The sequence below is a fragment of the Hemitrygon akajei genome, chromosome 29, assembly GCF_048418815.1.
Source record: "Hemitrygon akajei chromosome 29, sHemAka1.3, whole genome shotgun sequence".
NCBI classification, from domain to species: Eukaryota; Metazoa; Chordata; class Chondrichthyes; order Myliobatiformes; family Dasyatidae; genus Hemitrygon; species Hemitrygon akajei.
Genome location: NC_133152.1, coordinates 41,663,161 through 41,681,832, shown reverse-complemented (window position 1 = coordinate 41,681,832; position 18,672 = coordinate 41,663,161). Strand labels below are relative to the sequence as shown.

Sequence of the window (18,672 nt, the reverse complement as noted above, 5' to 3'; positions counted from 1 at the left end):
TTACACGTGAGGATTTTTTAACTTTTAATTAAATCCATATGGTAACATAAACAAATACATATTGCAAATGCTTTTTTTTGAACCGTGCCTGTAACGCGGCTACTTTTAAATATACGTTGCGTATACTTTTTTACTGAACAACATTCCAATATCTCCTAACGACTGGTAAAAAATATATATACTGCAGCCTACCAGGAAAAGTTATTGATCGCCTTTAACTTAAAAGCAGCGTTCGCTCAGATCCAATGCCGCTCGCGTAATGCCGCTCGCCCCCCTCCTTCCCGTTTATCGCAAACTGGCATTTTTCCCACAAGACGCGGCGAAACCGGGTGTGACGTCATAGCATCCCGCGATGTAGTACAGAAAACAAATATAGTTAAAACACTTCTAACTTTAACTAGAAAATGAATTACTAAGCGAAAATATTATAAACTAAATAACTGCCATAAAGGCAGCACAATGCTTTTCTTCGAGTGTTTTCCATGTTGATGAGGGTGAGTACAAATGACTGATTTACAATAATTTAATTGTGAAAGTGCGCTTGATTTATCGTACAATTTCATTGGACCTCTGAACTACTCATCAATTTTATTGGTCTACTGTTACGAGGCAAAATGTTTTTGGCGGCATGAAAAAAATCATGCATTAGCCGCATCGTATTAAAGGCTGCAGAGTTCAAAGCTGTTCAAAATGTGGGAAAAAAGTAGCGGCTTATAATCCGACATCTACGGTAATTCACTTAAATTTGTGAGCTGGAATGTAAAGGGACTGAATCATCCTGTTAAAAGAAGGAAGGTCTTCTCCCATATTAAACAACTCAAAGCTGACATTGCTTTCCTTCAAGAAACTCATATTTGTAGTTTTGATCATTCTCGGCTTCTGTCAAAGTGGGCGGGTCAGCATTTTCATTCATCCTTTGCTGCCAAAGCTGGGGGGGGGGGGGGGTCTCCATCCTTATTAATTCAAATATTCCTTTTGAACTCCATAATAAGATATCTGATACAAATGGCCGTTTTATTATTGTTTCTGGTAAATTATACAATACTAAAGTTGTACTAGCAAACCTGTATGCTCCCAATTTTGATGATGTTAATTTTTTTGAATGTTTTTTCTCCTCGCTACCAGACTTAAACTCATACTCTCTTATACTGGGTGGCGATTTCAATTGTTGGTTAGATCCTAATTTGGATCGATCGTCCTCTGTTACTAGACTACTTACTAAATCTGCCTTAGCTATTCACTCTTTTCTCTCTAATTATGGTATCTCTGATATATGGCGTTTCCTTCATCCCATTGAGAGAGACTACTCTTTTTTTTTCACATGTTCACCATACCTTTACTAGAATTGACTACTTTTTACTCGATAATCAACTTATTCCATCTGTCTATTCTTGTGACTATCAGAGTATACTGATTTCTGACCATGCCCCAATTACTTTGTCTTTAAATTTTCCTGGTCTCCCTCAGAGGAATAAACACTGGCGTTTTGACTCGACTTTATTATCGGATGATGATTTTCTAAAATTTATTAAGGATCAGATAACCTTTTATTTTAAGACCAATACATCATCTGAAGTGTCATCCCAGATTGTCTGGGATGCCATGAAAGCATATTTGAGGGGTCAAATAATCTCCTATACAGCAAATCTTAATAGAAAGTCCTGTGCAGATCGATTAGACCTCATTAATCAGATTAAAGAATTGGATCAACTGTATGCTCAAACTAAGAATCCTGAATTATACAAGAAGCGTGTAGAACTTCAAACTAAATTTTATCTTCTGTCTACTCAACCTGTCGAACGCCAACTTCTTGAAAGTAAGAGTCGCTTCTATATTCATGGTGACAAATCTGGTAAATTTCTAGCCAATCAGCTGAGACGTTCCAAAGCCAAACAACATATTACAAAGATCCGGAAGGAGAATGGAGACTTTACATCGGATCACTTAGAAATCAATGATGCATTTAAAAATTTCTATTCTCGACTCTATTCCTTTGAATCTTTGAATGACAATATCTGTTGATCACTTTTTAAATAATCTGAATATTCCTTCGCTTTCGTCTGATTTTAAAGCCAAACTTAACACGCCTATTTCATCAGAAGAAATATCTTTTGCAATTTCTGCATTGTCTTCAGGGAAATCTGGACCTGATGGGTTCCCCGTAGAATTTTATAAATCATTCTCTTCACTTCTTTCCCCTCAGTTATTCTCAGTATTATCTGACTCATTTAATTACGGTAAATTGCCACCCTCTTTTAATGAGGCATCTATTATTCTTTTATTAAAAAAGGGTAAAGACCCAACAGAGTGTTCCTTGTATAGGCCGATTTCTTTGCTCAATGTTGATGTTAAAATCTTGGCCAAAGTTTTGGCTTATAGATTAGAAACTGTTATCCCCTCTATTATTTCTGATGATCAAACTGGTTTTATTAAAAATCGTCTTCCTTTTTTCAACATTCGGCGTTTATTTAACATTTTATATTCACCTTCAACTGAGATTCCTGAATGTGTTATTTCCCTCGATGCGGAGAAAGCATTTGATCGTATAGAGTGGAACTACCTTTTTGCAGTTTTAGAAAAATTTGACTTCGGTCAAAGTTTTATCTCTTGGATCAAATTGCTGTATTTGTGTCCTACTGCCTCTGTTTTGACTAATTTTCAGAAATCCCAGTTATTTAACCTCAAACGTGGCACCCGCCAGGGATGCCCTTTAAGTTCCTTTCTCTTTGATTTGGCAATACAACCTTTGGCGATAGCATTTCGAAATTGTCCTGAATTGACCGGGATTTGGAGAGGGGGTGTTGAGCATAGAGTTTCTCTTTATGCTGATGACTTATTACTTTTTCTTTCAAATCCGTCTACATCCTTACCTCCAATGTTTTCACTTCTTCATCAGTTTAGCCAGTTCTCTGGCTATAAACTTAATTTACATAAGAGCGAACTTTTCCCAATTAATAAAGAAGCACAAGAATTAACATTTCGTGATCTCCCTTTTAAAGTAGTTCATAATCAATTTACTTATCTTGGGATTACAGTCACAAGGAAGTTTAAGGATCTCTTTCGTGAAAATTTTGCCAATCTTTCATATACTATAAAACAGAGTCTGTTACAATGGTCACCTCTATCTATGTCTTTGGTAGGTCGTATCAATGTTATTAAAATGTATGTTCTCCCTAAACTTTTATATTTATTTCAATCAATCCCAATTTTTATTCCTAAATCTTTTTTTGATTCCTTAGACTCTATTATTTTGTCATATCTGTGGAAGAATAAGCGCTCTAGAATTAATAAAGTTTATCTCCAAAAATCTAAAAAAGAGGGTGGCATGGCTTTACCTAACTTTCGTTTATATTATTGGGCAGCCAATATACGTTGTGCTACCTTTTGGTCTTTTTTTCATGGCCAACCCGAGTGCCCTAATTGGGTGGCAATGGAGTTGAGTTCCACTAAAGATTTATCTATCTCTGCACTTCTCGGCTCTGTACTCCCTAGTAGTTTGTCCAGATTAATTGTTAATCCTCTTGTTAGACACACTTTGCGTATATGGGCTCAGTTTAGGAAGTTTTATGGTTTCCATGGTTTTTCCTTTCCTAGCCCTATCTTACATAATCACCTTTTTTTTTACCTACTACGTATGATTCAGCATTCCATGATTGGTATAGGAAGGGCATTAGACATTTTGAAGATCTTTTTATTGATAATCGCTTCGCATCTTTTCAACAGCTCTCTGCTAAGTTCAATCTGCCCAATGCTCATTTTTTTAAGATATCTCCAAATTAGACACTCTATTAATCCTTTAATTCCTAATTTCCCTGAAATGCCTGAGAAAAATGTTATGGATTTCTTTCTTTCTATTAATCCACTAGGTAAAGGTTTAATATCATTTATTCGTGATAAATTAGCATCCTTACGGCGTGCCCCTGTGGATAAAATTAGAATGGTTTGGGAGCATGATTTAAATATCTCCTTATCTGATGAGACTTGGGATTCGATTCTCAAATTGGTTAATTCAACCTCTCTTTGTGCTCGCCATTGCCTTTTACAGTTTAAGATTGTTCATAGAGCCCATATGTCTAAATCTAAACTATCCCGATTTTACCCTAACATTAGTCCTCTCTGTGATAAATGCAAAAGGGGCGAGGCCTCTCTCATTCATATGTACTGGTTTTGTCCTAGCTTGGAGAAATTTTGGAAAGACGTCTTCATAACGTTATCTTGTATTCTGAATCACCACCTAGAACCAAACCCTTTAATTGCTTTGTTCGGTTTTTTGGGTGAGACAGATTTACGTCTGAGTTCGACTAAGTGTCGAATATTATCTTTTGCTTCTCTCCTGGCTAGACGTTTAATCCTCCTTAGATGGAGGGATGTTGCCCCGCCCACGCATGCTCAATGGCTTAATGATATTATGTCCTGCTTAGACCTTGAAAAAATTCATTATTCAGTTCTTAATTCGGATACAAAGTTCCATAGGGTCTGGGGACCTTTTATTGAGTATTTTCATAACCTTCCTCTTAACTAAGGTTTTTTTTTCCGGCCCCTTGCTTTCAGCTCCTTTTTTGTTGGTAGTAGGCATTAATATCTTCTGTTGCTAAGTGTATTTACAGTTTTGGGGGTTTGAATGTCCTGATGTATACTCTCTAGATTGTGTTGTGGTTGGTCTAGAGTTCTTTTTTGTTGCGGGGTTTGGGGAGGATACTGATTTTACATACCTTCAATTTGGGTGCTTTCTCAATTATCTTCTTTTGTATTATATTATTATTGTATGTATATTTTTGCACTGTATTAATGTTCTTCATTTTGATCTGTTTTTTTTTATCTGTAGCGATGTAGAAAATGTATAAAAAAACTAATTAAAAAAAAGATACTAGCTCCAAATGACCAACTATGACTGTTTTATACAGTTGTTTCATTTAAAAGATATGCACAGATTCAAGTTTGTTTAACTTAAAGATACTTTAGTTCAAGTGTTAAAGTGTCTTCCTCTTAAACAGCATGTCCCAAGTGGATGTGGACTCCGGAATTGAAAATATGGAAGTTGACGAGGGTGATCGCAGAGAAAAGAGAAGCCTGACTGATAAGGTACGTTGTATTGGATTTTCCTAAGTAATTTAAAACATGGTTGGTAAACCTTTGTAAACCAAAGATACCCGAAAATGATTGGTACATGAGACCGGGAGTGACCGAACAAATTTGAGGGGCTGAATGATCTCTTCCTGTTCCTTTAATCTTATTGTGGAGATCTGAATGATCAGCTAATCAGTAATAACTGTTTTGTTTTTAGGAACAGTCTTTAGCGCCGGACGTATCAGAAGAGCAAGCACTTTCACTTATCTGTAAAATTTTCCGAGTCTCCTGGAAGGAACATGACAGGGATGTGATCTTCTTGCCTGGCCTGGCTGCAGAGTTTAAACAGAGTCCAAAAGAAGGTCAGAGCTAATGACAGTAATAGATGTTCTCAAAGTGGAGCCTTGTCAATCTTCAATGATTTGGAAAATTGTAAATATCCTTAATTAGAAGTTAAATAATTCCTGTTTTACTGGAAAACTGCCAACATTTACCATATCATCAACATTTCTTAGCATGTTCATAACTGTTCCAGCCTCAAACACAAGTGCTAAGTTAGAGTCCTAGTGAAGGGTCTCGGCCCAAAACTGTCTACAGTTTTTCTTTTCATAGATGCTATGTGACTTGCTGAGCTCTTCCAGCATGTACTTGCTGCCAATTACACTGCAAAGGTCCTTCATCTCTGTCTGTCCTTGGCCACACACACCTGTAGAAGGATTCTTTGCTTTTTTCATAACGGTTTTGTTTTGATCAGTCAGAGTTGTTGGCCCCTGAGCTGAATCCCTGAACTTGGAGGACCAGTGAACTACGTCGTCTGGCCTCTACCCTTTGAGCTGTTTGGCATGAGTCTACCAAGAGTCAAAGCATTTGGACCTGTCTGTAGCCAGCATAGCTCTCTTGGTCATTGAGGCACACAAGCCTCCAAACCTCGGCAAGGATGTGGTCCTCTTGGAGGATTTTCTATGTAATTCTCTGTTAATTTAGATGGAGATGTGTGGATATTCAGAGTTCAGAATAAACATTCATTTGAAAGTGGACTTCCAGTCAAAAAAATTTAATGTCATCCATTTAGCACTTGTTTAGGGTTATGTTGGATAGGTACAATTGAGTCAGCTAAGCAAGTATGACGCAAGTGCATTGTGCAACATTTCAGAATTCTGGTGTTTTGAAATCAAGTTGAGTATTGTATGTTGGGGTAGTACAGTGGTTAGCATAACAGTAATACAGCTCCAGCGACTAGAGTTCGATTCCTTCTGTTTGTAATATGTTTGTAAATTTTCCTTATGACTGTTTCCTCCAAGGTGCTCCAGTTACCCGCCACATTTCAACGATGGGTGTAAGTGTTAGAAAGCTGTGCGCATACTATGTTGGCATCAGAAACGTGGTGACACTTGTAGCCTGACCCAGCACATCCTTGGACTGCGGTTTTTGATGCAAGCAATGCATTTTACTATGTTTCAATGTACATCTGACAAATCAAATCATTAATCTTTATGAAGTATTTTTTTGCTTCTAGTATTTTCAGACTGGAAGGACTTAATTGGCCAGATTCTGATGGAGGTTCTGATGCTGTCCACTCAAATGCCAGAAGACAACCCATTTGCCAGTTTGACTGCCACATCGCAGCCTATTGCAGCTGCTGCAAGATCACCTGACAGGAGCTTACCACTTAACCCTTTGTCAAGTCAAGGAACAAGTCCTATGTTTTGTAGTCCTGGTTCATTTGGTGCCAGTTCTTTATCAAGGTACATCTCAAAAGTCCTGAAATTTCCTTTTCTATTTATTGATTTTTACAATAAAAAAATGTTGAGATACTATATTTTGTCATTTAAATGGAGCTATCTGTGATAGACAACATGGGGATAGGCAAGACAACCATTTTCTTAATGGTTTATTTTTCTTTGAGGTTTCTACACTTAACTACTTTTAATATATTATAGTAAAACTATATATTCAAGTTGTTTGAAAAAGGCTTTTGAATTTTGATCTTTTGTTTTTCTCTTGGTTAAACTTAAATATGATCCCTTTGACTTTAAGACATAGAAGCAGAATGAGGCCATTTGGCCCATCTATCTGCTCAGCTATACATTGGTGATTTATTTTCCCCTCTCAACCCCATTCTCCTGTCTTCTCCCCTTAACCTTTGACACCTTTATTAATCAAAAATCTGTCAACCTCTGCTTTATTTATTGACGTACAGCGTGGAATAAGTCCCTCCGGCCCTCTGAGCCATGCCACCCAGCAATCCCATGATTAATCCTTGCCTAATCATGGGACAATGACCAATTAACCTATCAACTGGTATTTGGACTGTGGGAGGAAACCGGGGCGCCTGGAGGAAACCCACGCGGTCATGGGGAAACGTACAAACTCCTTACAGGCAGCGGTGGGAAATATACTCAGTGACTTGGCCTCCACAGCCGTCTGTGGCAAGAGATTCCTCTTTACCTCTGTTCTAAAAGGGTTGGATTCTGAGGCTGTGCCCTATGGTCCTAGACTCCCCCACTATTGGAAGCACTTTGGCCTTTTTCATGTTTAGCATTTTGTCTTGTTTCTATAACTGACCTTTGTAATTAGTTTTTTTTCTTAAAAGTCGAGAATATGGCTGTTAAGGACGCTCTCCAAATTATCATTACTTTTATATTAGTACACTCTGGTTTACTTGAAGATTTGTTTGTTTTTAGATTGTGTAGTGGCTAAGCATTCGTGATTTGCTGTGACTATCCAGGATATTTATACCAGTTGAGTTTAACAATTAGAATAATTTATATCCCTAGTATGTGTAGAGTAAATCTAAATGTGTATGGTTAATCAATAGAGCTATGCAACTGAGAGAAGTTCAACTGATTTATTTTTAGAACTAATGAAACTCTGCAACTCAGAAACTCTTGCCTTCTTTATCAGGTTCCTTTTTTCTCCAGCCCTTTGCCTTTTCCACCCATCACCTCCCACCTTCTTATTCTGGTGTTTTCTAGTCCTGAAGAAGGGTATTTTCTTGAAACGTCGACTGTTTGTTTATTTCCATGGATGCTGCCTGCCCTGCTGAGTTCCTCCACTAGTCTCTGTGCATTGCTTTTGGGTGTCTGATTGATGCTTTCGTCATGTCTGTCTTGAAATTGGTTTTAAATCTAAACTATTTTCCCCAGCACAGCAGAAACGACACTAGGCAATTGAGGAAATATATTTATATGATGCATATGTAATTTAGCTGTTGGTATAAGGGAGGAGGGAATGTGAAAGCATCTGTGCCTTGGGTACTTTGATCATGATTACTTTATTTTCTTAAACTTTAAAAAGCTATAATTGAAACATGGAGGAGTTTTGATGTAATGTTTTGCAAAATCTCATTTATTGGGCTAATTGTTGTCATAAATGCTGGGGGTTGTGACTTGATGTCATCCTGCATTATGCAACAAGTATGGTAAAACAATCTACGACATGGCCTAAAGTCTCAGTGATATTTTCTTGAAGGGTCAAAAGTGGATGAGAATGATCCTGGGATGTAAGGGTTAATGTACGAGGAGTATTTGATCTCTCCGGGCCTGTACTCACTGGAGTTTAAAAGAGAAGGGGATCTCATTGAAAGCTATTGAATATTGAAAGGCCTAGACTGAGTGGATGTGGAAAGGATTTTCCTAAAACCAGAGGGCACAGACTCAGAAGGATGTCCCATTAGAGCAGATGGGGTGGAATTTCTTTGGCCGGAGGGCGGTAACTCTCTGGAATTCACTACAGACATGGTGGCCACAAAAAACAGTCAGCTGTGAAGGCTAATTGGGCATATTTTAAGCAGATTCTTGATTAGTAAGTGTCAAAGGTTATCGGGAGTAGACAGGAGAATGGGGTTGAAACGGCTAATAAATCAGCTTGATAGAATGGCAGAACAGACTCAATGGGCTGAATGGCCTAATTCTGCTCCCATGTCTTAGAGGAGGAAGATAATACTTAAGTGAGGCTTGAAAGCATTCTTAAACTAAATTTGACACCAGGCCATGCAGAAAATGGGTATGGTATGGGTAGAAAAGTAGAATTGAAGAAGTGTCTTGGGTAGAAGACACCAGAATTCCAGAACTTTGGGCTTTGACAGCAAATGGTGGGAGAAAATGGCAATGAAACGGAAGAGAAGTAGTCAGGACGTAGCTTGCAAATATCTCCCACGGTGATGTGTAAAACCTGCCAGTTGGGTATAAATCACATTTAAGCTTGCGTGGTATATGCACAGCTTTAATTTGTATTTTTAATAAGCAATAATTCAATTTATTTTTCTATTTTGATCCAATGATTACATGCCTGTGGCCAATTGGAGACTAATGCAATTTTTCCTGAGAATATTTTCCATTGTAATTCTAAAGTCATGTCTTTGCGTTTTTTAAAAACTTTTTAAAAAATCATGTTATTCAAATTTTAACCAAATTTCTGATTTTTTTTGTCTGAAAAGATGGTGTTCATTGAGGGAATGAGATGCATTTGATTCTTTGCTTATGATGTCTGCAAAATCCTTGTGGTGTAAATTGGATCTAATCCAATTTCATTCAAAAGTTATTTTCTTTTTGTGGCTGCTGCAATTTCATATCGGGGACTGATTTGTTACTAGGTGTTGATCATTTATTTGCTTCGGTATTAAGCTGCAGAGGGGTTTGCTGCAAGCAATTTGTATCAGTGACAGTGATGTCCATTATAGGTGGAAGAAGTGTAAGATTCTATTTTATGTGACTGTGCACATTTCGCGATCAGTCGTGATGAAATAGCTTTGTGACTTTTTTGATATTGTCAGAATATTACAAAACCACCTGGGAATATAATTGAAATGATACTGTGCCTCTGTACAAATGCTATTGCGTGTGAATTTGCAATTTTAGTATCACAGCCTTATTAATGTTTTACATGCTGTATCATTTTTTTCCATTCTTTCTGATTTCTGTCTTAATGTTCTAGTCTGTATGGAAGCAGCCCAAGTTTCCGATTCCTTTCAGCCGGCCAACACTCCACGACTGCTGGCAGTGCCACCCAGCAGCCTAACTTTGCTAGTCATGTTTCATTGACTCCCAGTTCTCCACACCAACGCACCTTCGCTACTTGTCCATCCTCGACTCAAGCCTGCTCTTCAGGACAACCATCTTTCACCGTGAGCTGCCCTCCCCCATTCTCTACTTCTCCCAGGCTAAGAACTGTTGGTACCAATATATTGCCGGTCGCCTCTGTGTCTTCTAGCCCACAGACTATACCTAGTAGTCCTTCAGTCCAAATGAGTTCTCCAAGACAAAGATCTTCCATAATGGGTCCACCATTATTTCCAGTAACTTCTACAGTTTCTCGCTCCTCTCCATTGAACCAGCTACCTTCTAGGTATTGTGTTTATTTAAAAAAAAAATTTTGTGGGAAAAAAATCTTGTGTTAAACTTTAAAATTACTTGACAGAGGAACATTTATTCTAAAAATGCTCATTCTTGCAGAAATTAAATATATTTGCTTTATTATGAGAATTTAAAAATTTTGATTCCTGGTAGTGTGGCTTTATGGATTAAATACAAAACTTATAATTCCAAGCAATTTGAATTTTTGTGTAAGATTTGCTATCTTTTGGGTAGAAATAGCATTTGAAAATGCAGCAAGCTTGAGAGGAAATTTAAGCAATGCAATTCTTCATGGCATTTTGTGAAAGTTAATGTTGGTATTGGATGATTTTGTACCACTTAAAATAAATTATTTTCACTGTTTGAGTACTATCAATATTGAAGGACTAAATTAGACACAAATTTCATGATGTGTGCCAATGACTTGCTTCTGATTCCGACAAGGTGAAAAACATATTTAAGAACACATCATGGATTCGGAGTAACTCTGAGAAATGATTGACTGAAAGTAAGAGGCCCTATTTCAAGAAGTAATGTGATGAGGTGTCGAGTGTGTGAGGCCTGATGAAAAGATGGGATTAGTACCAGGGAGATTTCAGGAAACATTTACAGATTGGATGGCAAGTTTTTAAAAAAAAAAGTTAAATTAAGAAACCTGTCAAGCTAAAATAGAAAGCAAAAATTCTAAATTGAGGAATATAAAATGTTTCCTGCTGCATTTTATGTAAGATATTGCATGAACCATTTTATGAATAGCAAGCCACGGTAGAACAGATAATTGGACTGCATGCTATTAAATACCAAAGCATTTCATCATTGTTCACTGAGGAAATTATCATCTGCATTCCTAGTCAGCAATAGTCAAAAGCCTGACTACTATTCTATGCTCCTGAAATAATGACGGGTGAAACTGGTGATTGCCTGCCAAGGATTCATTGGAAATCAGATTCATGCCTGGTGGAATGTAATACATGTTCTTAAAGGATTCTAAATATAAGCCTAATTGATAGGGGAAACAAGCAGCTGGCTGAACCAGGAAAATAATGAAAGCACCTGAAAATCAACTACTAAGGAGGTTGTCATGGTTTTGAGGGTGGCAGGTCAACAAAGGTATTGTCTGCAATGTTATATTTACCTGCCAAGGAAATTTGAAGTAGTAGGCAACTAAACTGGTACTCGGGACTGGGAAGTTGATCAGAGGAGTGGCTGAAGAGACTGGACAGTTTACGCAGAAAAAAAATGAGACTCGGGTAATGTTTTTAAATTAAAGAGGAGCTGCGAGGGTACACAAACAAAGGTATTTGCCGTGGATGTAAGTTTAGTGGAATGGATAAGATATAATCAGATTTAACTTAGAATGGTTCTGAATGTGTAGGGAACATCCTCCTGAAGAGACAGTTGAGGGCAATTTATATTCAAAGTATTGGAAGAGAGTAACGCAGATAATGTGCTCAGGTTGAAACACTGGTCAAAAGGGAACAGTACAGATGGACAACAAGATTGGAATGGATGGAGTGGGCTGAAAGACCTGTTTCTGTGCTTTAAGATTGAGTAAATCAACTGGAGAAAGGGAATTATTAGATGATCATAATAAATATAAGATGAGAGACTTAAATGAAGGATTTTATTGGCAGAATTGATTCAAAAATTTATCCTTGAGTTTTCACTGTTCATACAGTTAAACTTAGAACTTGCACCTTAATTGGTATAATATTTCTGACTGGTCATTTCAAACTTTTGAAACAGTTACTTTAATACATTGCTGTTTTGGGTGGGATCTCTGATACTCTGAAAGGTACTTTAATTGCTTAGTGGCATGTCAACATTTGCCAAAATTCAGGCAAAATTCAGTTTATTACTTTTTCTGAAGTTCTTATATCCTTGTGCTTTGGCATTTACAAAAAACAAGGACCCAATTCATCTGATTTGGTTAAGTGTGGTGACAATTTTGTGATGTCATCTAGGATGGAAGCTGATAGTTTACCTCACATCAGCATTCTATAGTACCTAAAGAAAACTTGAAATATGATTTCCAGTTGTTTGTGTGTAACTTGGAATCTTTATCACTCAGCTGCATCTTAGGTGATATTAGCAGAAACCAGAATTACTAAAACCTGGTTTCACTTTAAAATGGCCTATTTACAAGACCCGACATATAAAATTATTTTTAACACCTGCTAGAATGTGGTTTGGGCATTATGGGGAAGTGCAGCATTTAAACTTTTGCATTTAATATAGATACTGAGCTCTATTTGAACTTCAGTGTGAAAAGTTGAAGAGCTGAGTTCCATTTATAATACCCCAACCGTGTATCTTGTACATTGTGATTTATTTTGACATTTTAACAGTGGCTGTTGTAGGTTTCCTGAATGAACTTAACACTCATCTCTCTCAATCTTTGCTCTGGTAGTATATACACCAATCCTTTTTCTCTCCTCCTCTACGCCCTTTCTGATTTACCGGAGGACAGCAGTGATGATGATGCTGATGATGAGGAAGACGATGTTGATTTATCTAGCGTGCAGTTTGGTTCCAGGTATCCATTTTTCTGGAGCTGGCAATGTTTATTATAACAGCATGGGTTTATGCATTTGGAAGTGTAACTAACAATATGTGATTTTTTTTTGTACTGCAGTAGCTTTTAACTTGTCCTCTTCACATTCCTTAGTTCACTTTTTTTCCATTTCCTACTGTGGCAGCTTAACACTGTAGACCAGGAAATAAGTGAAGTTTAGAATGGTATAACCAAGTAACAGTAAAATTCTTTTAGCATATTCATAACCTGCAAGGCACATGAAAGGAGGTATTTATTGTAAGTTCCTAATGACTCATCGTCTGCTGTCTTTTTGAAGAAGTTAATTGCACGCTATCGTATTACAAGCTCAGGTACATAGTGTATTGGAAACGAATGATCCATCACTTTCAGTGCCCTACATTGGTTCTGTAATTTGTGTACTTCAAAAATAAAATGATGCTTCTCCCAGAGGGGAGTGTTACAGTAACGGTGAATCGGTTGTGCAAGCACAGATTTTCAGATTTTTTTCTTGTCATATGTTGATTTATTTGTAACAGGCTTAAGAAAGCTACTATTTTCTAAATTGAACACAAATAATTCTTATAAGACAAATTAATTATAAGCATCATAATTTTCCAAAAGCTTAAAATCTAGAAGGTCTCAAGTTGAACTGAGATGAGAAGGAATTTCTTAAAACCATGGAATTTGTAGCTGTTGACAGCTGTGAAGGCCAAATCATTGACTGCAATTAAGGTTCTTGATTAGTAAGGAGCTAATGGCTACAGTGAGAAAGTGGAAGAATGCGATGGAGAAAAAGGGGAAAATGAGCCTTATCGAATAGTAGTTTATTTTCTTGGTGGTAAATTAAGATTTCCCAATTTCAGTTGGGTACAATTTTTCCTATTAAGATGAGAAAATCCAATTTTGGGTTTTGAAGGCTAGCTGGTAACTTTTGGTGTGTGCTTGGAGTGCAATTTAAATGGAGATCTTGTAGATGAATACATTTCCTGTTAGGTAGAAGGCAAAGTGGAGCTGGAACTTGGATACAGGTGACAAGTGTTTCAATCAAGATGCCATCTAATCTCATTCAGTACTTCTGGGAAAATGAGAGGATTGGTGGATGCAGTCTTTTTAATGCTGTCTTAATTTCCAAAATTTTGCAAACTTTAAACCAGATCTTTCTCTCTAAGAATCTTGCAGGTAACATGCTTTGAGCCATTACTATATGTGAACTTGTAGTGCAAAATTCAGAGTAGATTTGTCATACTTGATAAATTTGGACAATCCATTGTAGGGAGTGGTACTTCTGAGGTTGGGTTACATTTTCTGCTCAAACTGAAGTAGATAGGATTTGTCCTTTCGGCTTTGTAACCAGAATTTAATTTAACGCTCCAAACTTCATCTGAGTATGTGTTCGATGTTGTTTTAAGCTGATAATTTTAAATACATTTTGCAAAATAATGCAAAAGCCAGTATTTGTGTTTCTGTTGCTCAAACAGTTGTTCCTCTTGAGCTTACTTGTGAGATTGCTGTGTGCCTATGGATAGCATGCATTTAAAAAGTTGGGTCTTCATGATAATTGTGTGTTAATCTATCTTGATTTCTGTAAGACTGCTGTCAAAATAACAGTTTGGATTACCTGACTGTCACTGTAACAATTACATTTCTTTCAAACAGCAATTTGACTGGTTATGCAGTAGTTTTTAATGTGATCTGGAGAGTTCAAAGTATCTTTTTAAAAAAAAAAATATTCTGAATTTTTCCCTACTCCCCTTTTCTCAACATGACAACTTTCGTATGTGTTCTCCTATATAGGGTTGTTGGAAACCTGGCCAAGGGTGGTTGTTGCTGTCTTCAAAGGACCTCTATGAGAAAATACATCTTTTTGCTAACAGGCTTCAGTCTGTTAAACTTTAGTTACCGGGTACCTTTTTTTGGAAAGGGAACATCTGATTAGTATCTCATTAGATTTTTTTTCTCTGTCCTCTCTCTGTTCAGAACTGGGTTCTGGACTATAATGCTAGGTGTATTAGTAATGGTATACATGTTACTTTTAGTTTGGATTTCTTCGTGAGTCCGGTATTCAAATACTGTGGATAATTCTAGATTCAACATAATTGCTTCAGTGTATCTGCACTGTGTTTGCAAAGCATGGAATGCTCTCACTGGCCGATACCATTGAGCAAACTACTTGGAGATATAAATTTTCACTTATTCCTTTTCAGTGTGGGTACGACCGGAACTTGTTCAGAGTCTGGCAATGATCGTTTCACTATTGAAGCGTGTAAGGAGACGGAAATGTTGAACTACCTCATCGAGTGCTTTGACAGAGTTGGAATAGAAGAACGGAAAGCTCCAAAGGTATATTACTAAATAACACGTTTCCTTAAATCGCTCTTGGTAAAAATCACCAATCAGTCTCTCTGATTGAGCCATTAGACAAGTTGACCCCATTTGCTTTTCATTGCTGGTGGTCATATTTAGAGGTGCCATTATATGAGGCTCCAGGTTAATTTAATCAGAATTTCTTTCAGTTGTCCTCTAATGCTGGCAGAGGAAAGAATTTGGATCGAGTGAAATCAATAAAACTGCAACATCCACAGTGATCTGATTCTTTTGACATACTAATTTCATTGCTGGAAACCTCTAAATATATTTGATTGGGAGGGAGGAGAGAAAGTGAACTTGTGGAATATCTAATGGCAGAAATCTTAACAGGACTTGAAGCCTTTTAAATGGACTTTTAAAATAAGAGCGTGCCGTTTAGATCAGAATCAGGTTCATTATCACTGAGATGAGAAAATCTGCAGATGCTGGAAATCCAAGCAACGTGCACAAAACGCTGGAGGACCTCAGCAGGCCAGGCAGCATCTGTCAAAGAGTAGTCAAAAGTTTCCGGCTGAGACCCTTTGTGCCCTGATGAAGGGTTTTGTCCCAAAGTGTCGATGTTTCCTCTTTCCCATAGATGCTGCCTAGCCTGCTGAGTTCCTACAGTATTTTGCATGTTACTTTCATTATCACTAATATAGGTCATGAAATTTGTTTTGTGGCAGCAGTACACTGCAATATATAAAATGTACTATAAATTGTAGATATTAAAAAATGAGTGTAAAAAAGGGCCAAAATAGTGATATTCATGGGATCACTGTCCATTAAGAAATGTGATGGCAGAGGTAAGGAGCTGTTCCTAAAATGTGTGAGTGTGTGTGTTCAGGCTCTTGTACCACCTCTCTTTTATAAGTATTTTTACAATCTACAAATTCAAATAACAAAGCATGGTCTCCCAAGTGGCTGCTGTGCTGATGATTAATTGGCATTTAAAAGCTCTTCAGTTCACTTGTCTCTTAGTTGCCTCTTTATCAGCTACCTTCGAAGGAGGTAGTTGATTGTTAGGCTTGCTGAAAGACATTTTGGGATAAAAACCAGAATGTAGATCCAGCCACACTTAGGAACTGAAATGCAGGTACTTGCAGACAGTAGAGAATGGCCAAGAGCAATATCTCTTGTCATTAATTGGAAGTATTTATATGACCTGTGCCAAATTCATTGCAGGTTTTCACATGCGGCAAATATTTTCTAAAGAGTAGTAGTTTAAATTATATTTGTTTGCCGAGATTAATTACACTTAAACGTGACAGTGATACTTGAAAAGTAACATGTACAGAAATGCTGGAGGAACTCAGCAGGTCAGGCAGCCTCTTATGGAAAGGAATAAACAGCCAGTGTTTCAGGCTGAGACCTGTATTTGCAAGGCTTTTCAATGAACCCCTGATGGCAGCTGATATTTGAAGCAGGGAACACGAAGTGACTTCAAAGAGCAACCACTAACTAAAAATACACTTCACTTCAGTAAACATGTTGACTGCATCCAGTTTAATGCCACTTGATTTTTGGTTAATTGCACAACCTAATGTATAGTAGGTAGCATACTCGCTGACTTTTATCCAGTATTCAAAAATAAACTACCAGTCCTGCCACAGCATTGACACACTTCTGAAAATTAGTTACCATGTATGCGTTCTTGTAGAATAAATGAAAGAAACAGCAAAAATATGAATTAACAAATTGTTTTTCAGCGATTTTCTGTGGGAAGGGGTATTTAACATTTGAAAGTGGAATCTTTTTAAGTCTACAGCGCACTACCTTTTGAAATTGTTGCACTTGAATGAGTGATTGCAGAATGTTTAAATGTAACCAGACATTTCTAAAATGTTTTCAGATGTGCAGTCAACCATCTGTGAGTCAGCTGCTCAGCAACATCCGATCCCAGTGTATTTCCCATACTGCTCTTGTGCTGCAGGGAGCCCTCACACAGCCAAGGTTTGTTTTTTGATCAATTTATAAATGCACTTCTGTTTTTATTTCATCATCATCAGGTGCTGTGTCCTATGATATGAGTGATAATGGTCTTTGTGACCATGATTGTTCTTGGCAAACTTTTCTACTTCTGGGCAGTGTCTTTACAACATGGGTGACCCCTGCCATTATAAATACTCTTCAGAGATTGTCTGCCTGACATCAGTGTTTGCGTAACCAGGAGTTGTGATGTGCGCCGGCTGCTCATATGACCATCACCACCTGCTCCCATTGCTTCACGTGACTGATCTGGGGTGGAGATGCTAAGCAGGTGCTACACCTTGCCCATAGGTGACCTGAAGGCTAGTGGGGGGGAAGGGGCACCTTACAGTCCCTTTAGTAGAGCCATATCACCACTGCACCACTGTAGGTTTTTTATTTGCCTTGGTGAATCAAACCAATTGACTGTGTGTGTGGAATTCTTGGCAATCTGAAGAACACAATTCACAGGATTGTATAATTATGTATTTGGACAAGTAACTTGGATTGGTAACACAAGTTCAGATCCTGTTGTGACTGAGGAATTTAAGTTAATGAGGGTGAGTAGGAAGGCAATCTCCTACTGGCCATAATATTACTGAATTAATGCAAAGGCAGGTCGGTGAGTTACACACACAAACTGCTGGAGGAACTCAGCAGGTCAAAGTAGAGTTTATCATATACACAAGTAAATGGATGCACAGGCATAATGAAACACAACTGCAGCAGTATCACAGACCCACTGCATTACTGATGCAACATTCACAAAAAAAAACAAATGCATACAAAATTATGCAAAATTAAAAATGCAATTGGGACACCAAGTTGTAATGCAAAGTGGTCTTAGTGTTATACTGAGGTAACACAGATGCCTTGTGCAGGAAGGCACAGAGTCGACTGTACTTCCTTAGAAGGTTGGCGTCATTCAATGTCTGTAGTGAGATGCTGAAGATGTTCTATAGGTCAGTTGTGGAGAGCGCCCTCTTCTTTGTGGTGGCGTGTTGGGGAGGAAGCATTAAGAAGAGGGACGCCTCACGTCTTAATAAGCTGGTAAGGAAGGCGGGCTCTGTCGTGGGCAAAGTACTGGAGAGTTTAACATCGGTAGCTGAGTGAAGGGCGCTGAGTAGGCTATGGTCAATTATGGATAACTCTGAACATCCTCTACATAGCACCATCCAGAGACAGAGAAGCAGTTTCAGCGACAGGTTACTATCGATGCAATGCTCCTCAGACAGGATGAAGAGGTCAATACTCCCCAACGCCATTAGGCTTTACAATTCTACTGCCAGGACTTAAGAACTTTTTAAAAGCTATTATTAATGCTTTTTGAGATGGTGATTTAGATGCATATCATATTTTTTACTGAGTTAAGTATTGTATGTAATTAGTTTTGCTACAACA

The 18,672-nt window shown here is 37.7% G+C and overlaps 1 protein-coding gene across 2 annotated transcripts in view; it reads left to right on the top strand.

Annotated features, from left to right (window-relative positions):
* ube4b (ubiquitination factor E4B, UFD2 homolog (S. cerevisiae)) overlaps positions 1-18,672 on the top strand; it is a 100,711-nt gene that overhangs the window by 31,471 nt on the left and 50,568 nt on the right. The window contains exons 4-10 of one of the 2 annotated variants that reach the window (XM_073032216.1): positions 4,995-5,082; positions 5,285-5,429; positions 6,584-6,812; positions 10,003-10,413; positions 12,832-12,957; positions 15,162-15,297; positions 17,156-17,256. In XM_073032216.1, the coding sequence (XP_072888317.1) occupies positions 4,995-5,082; positions 5,285-5,429; positions 6,584-6,812; positions 10,003-10,413; positions 12,832-12,957; positions 15,162-15,297; positions 17,156-17,256 (1,236 nt within the window). The remainder of the gene's footprint in view (positions 1-4,994; positions 5,083-5,284; positions 5,430-6,583; positions 6,813-10,002; positions 10,414-12,831; positions 12,958-15,161; positions 15,298-17,155; positions 17,257-18,672) is intronic. The other variant, XM_073032217.1, reaches the window with a different exon arrangement.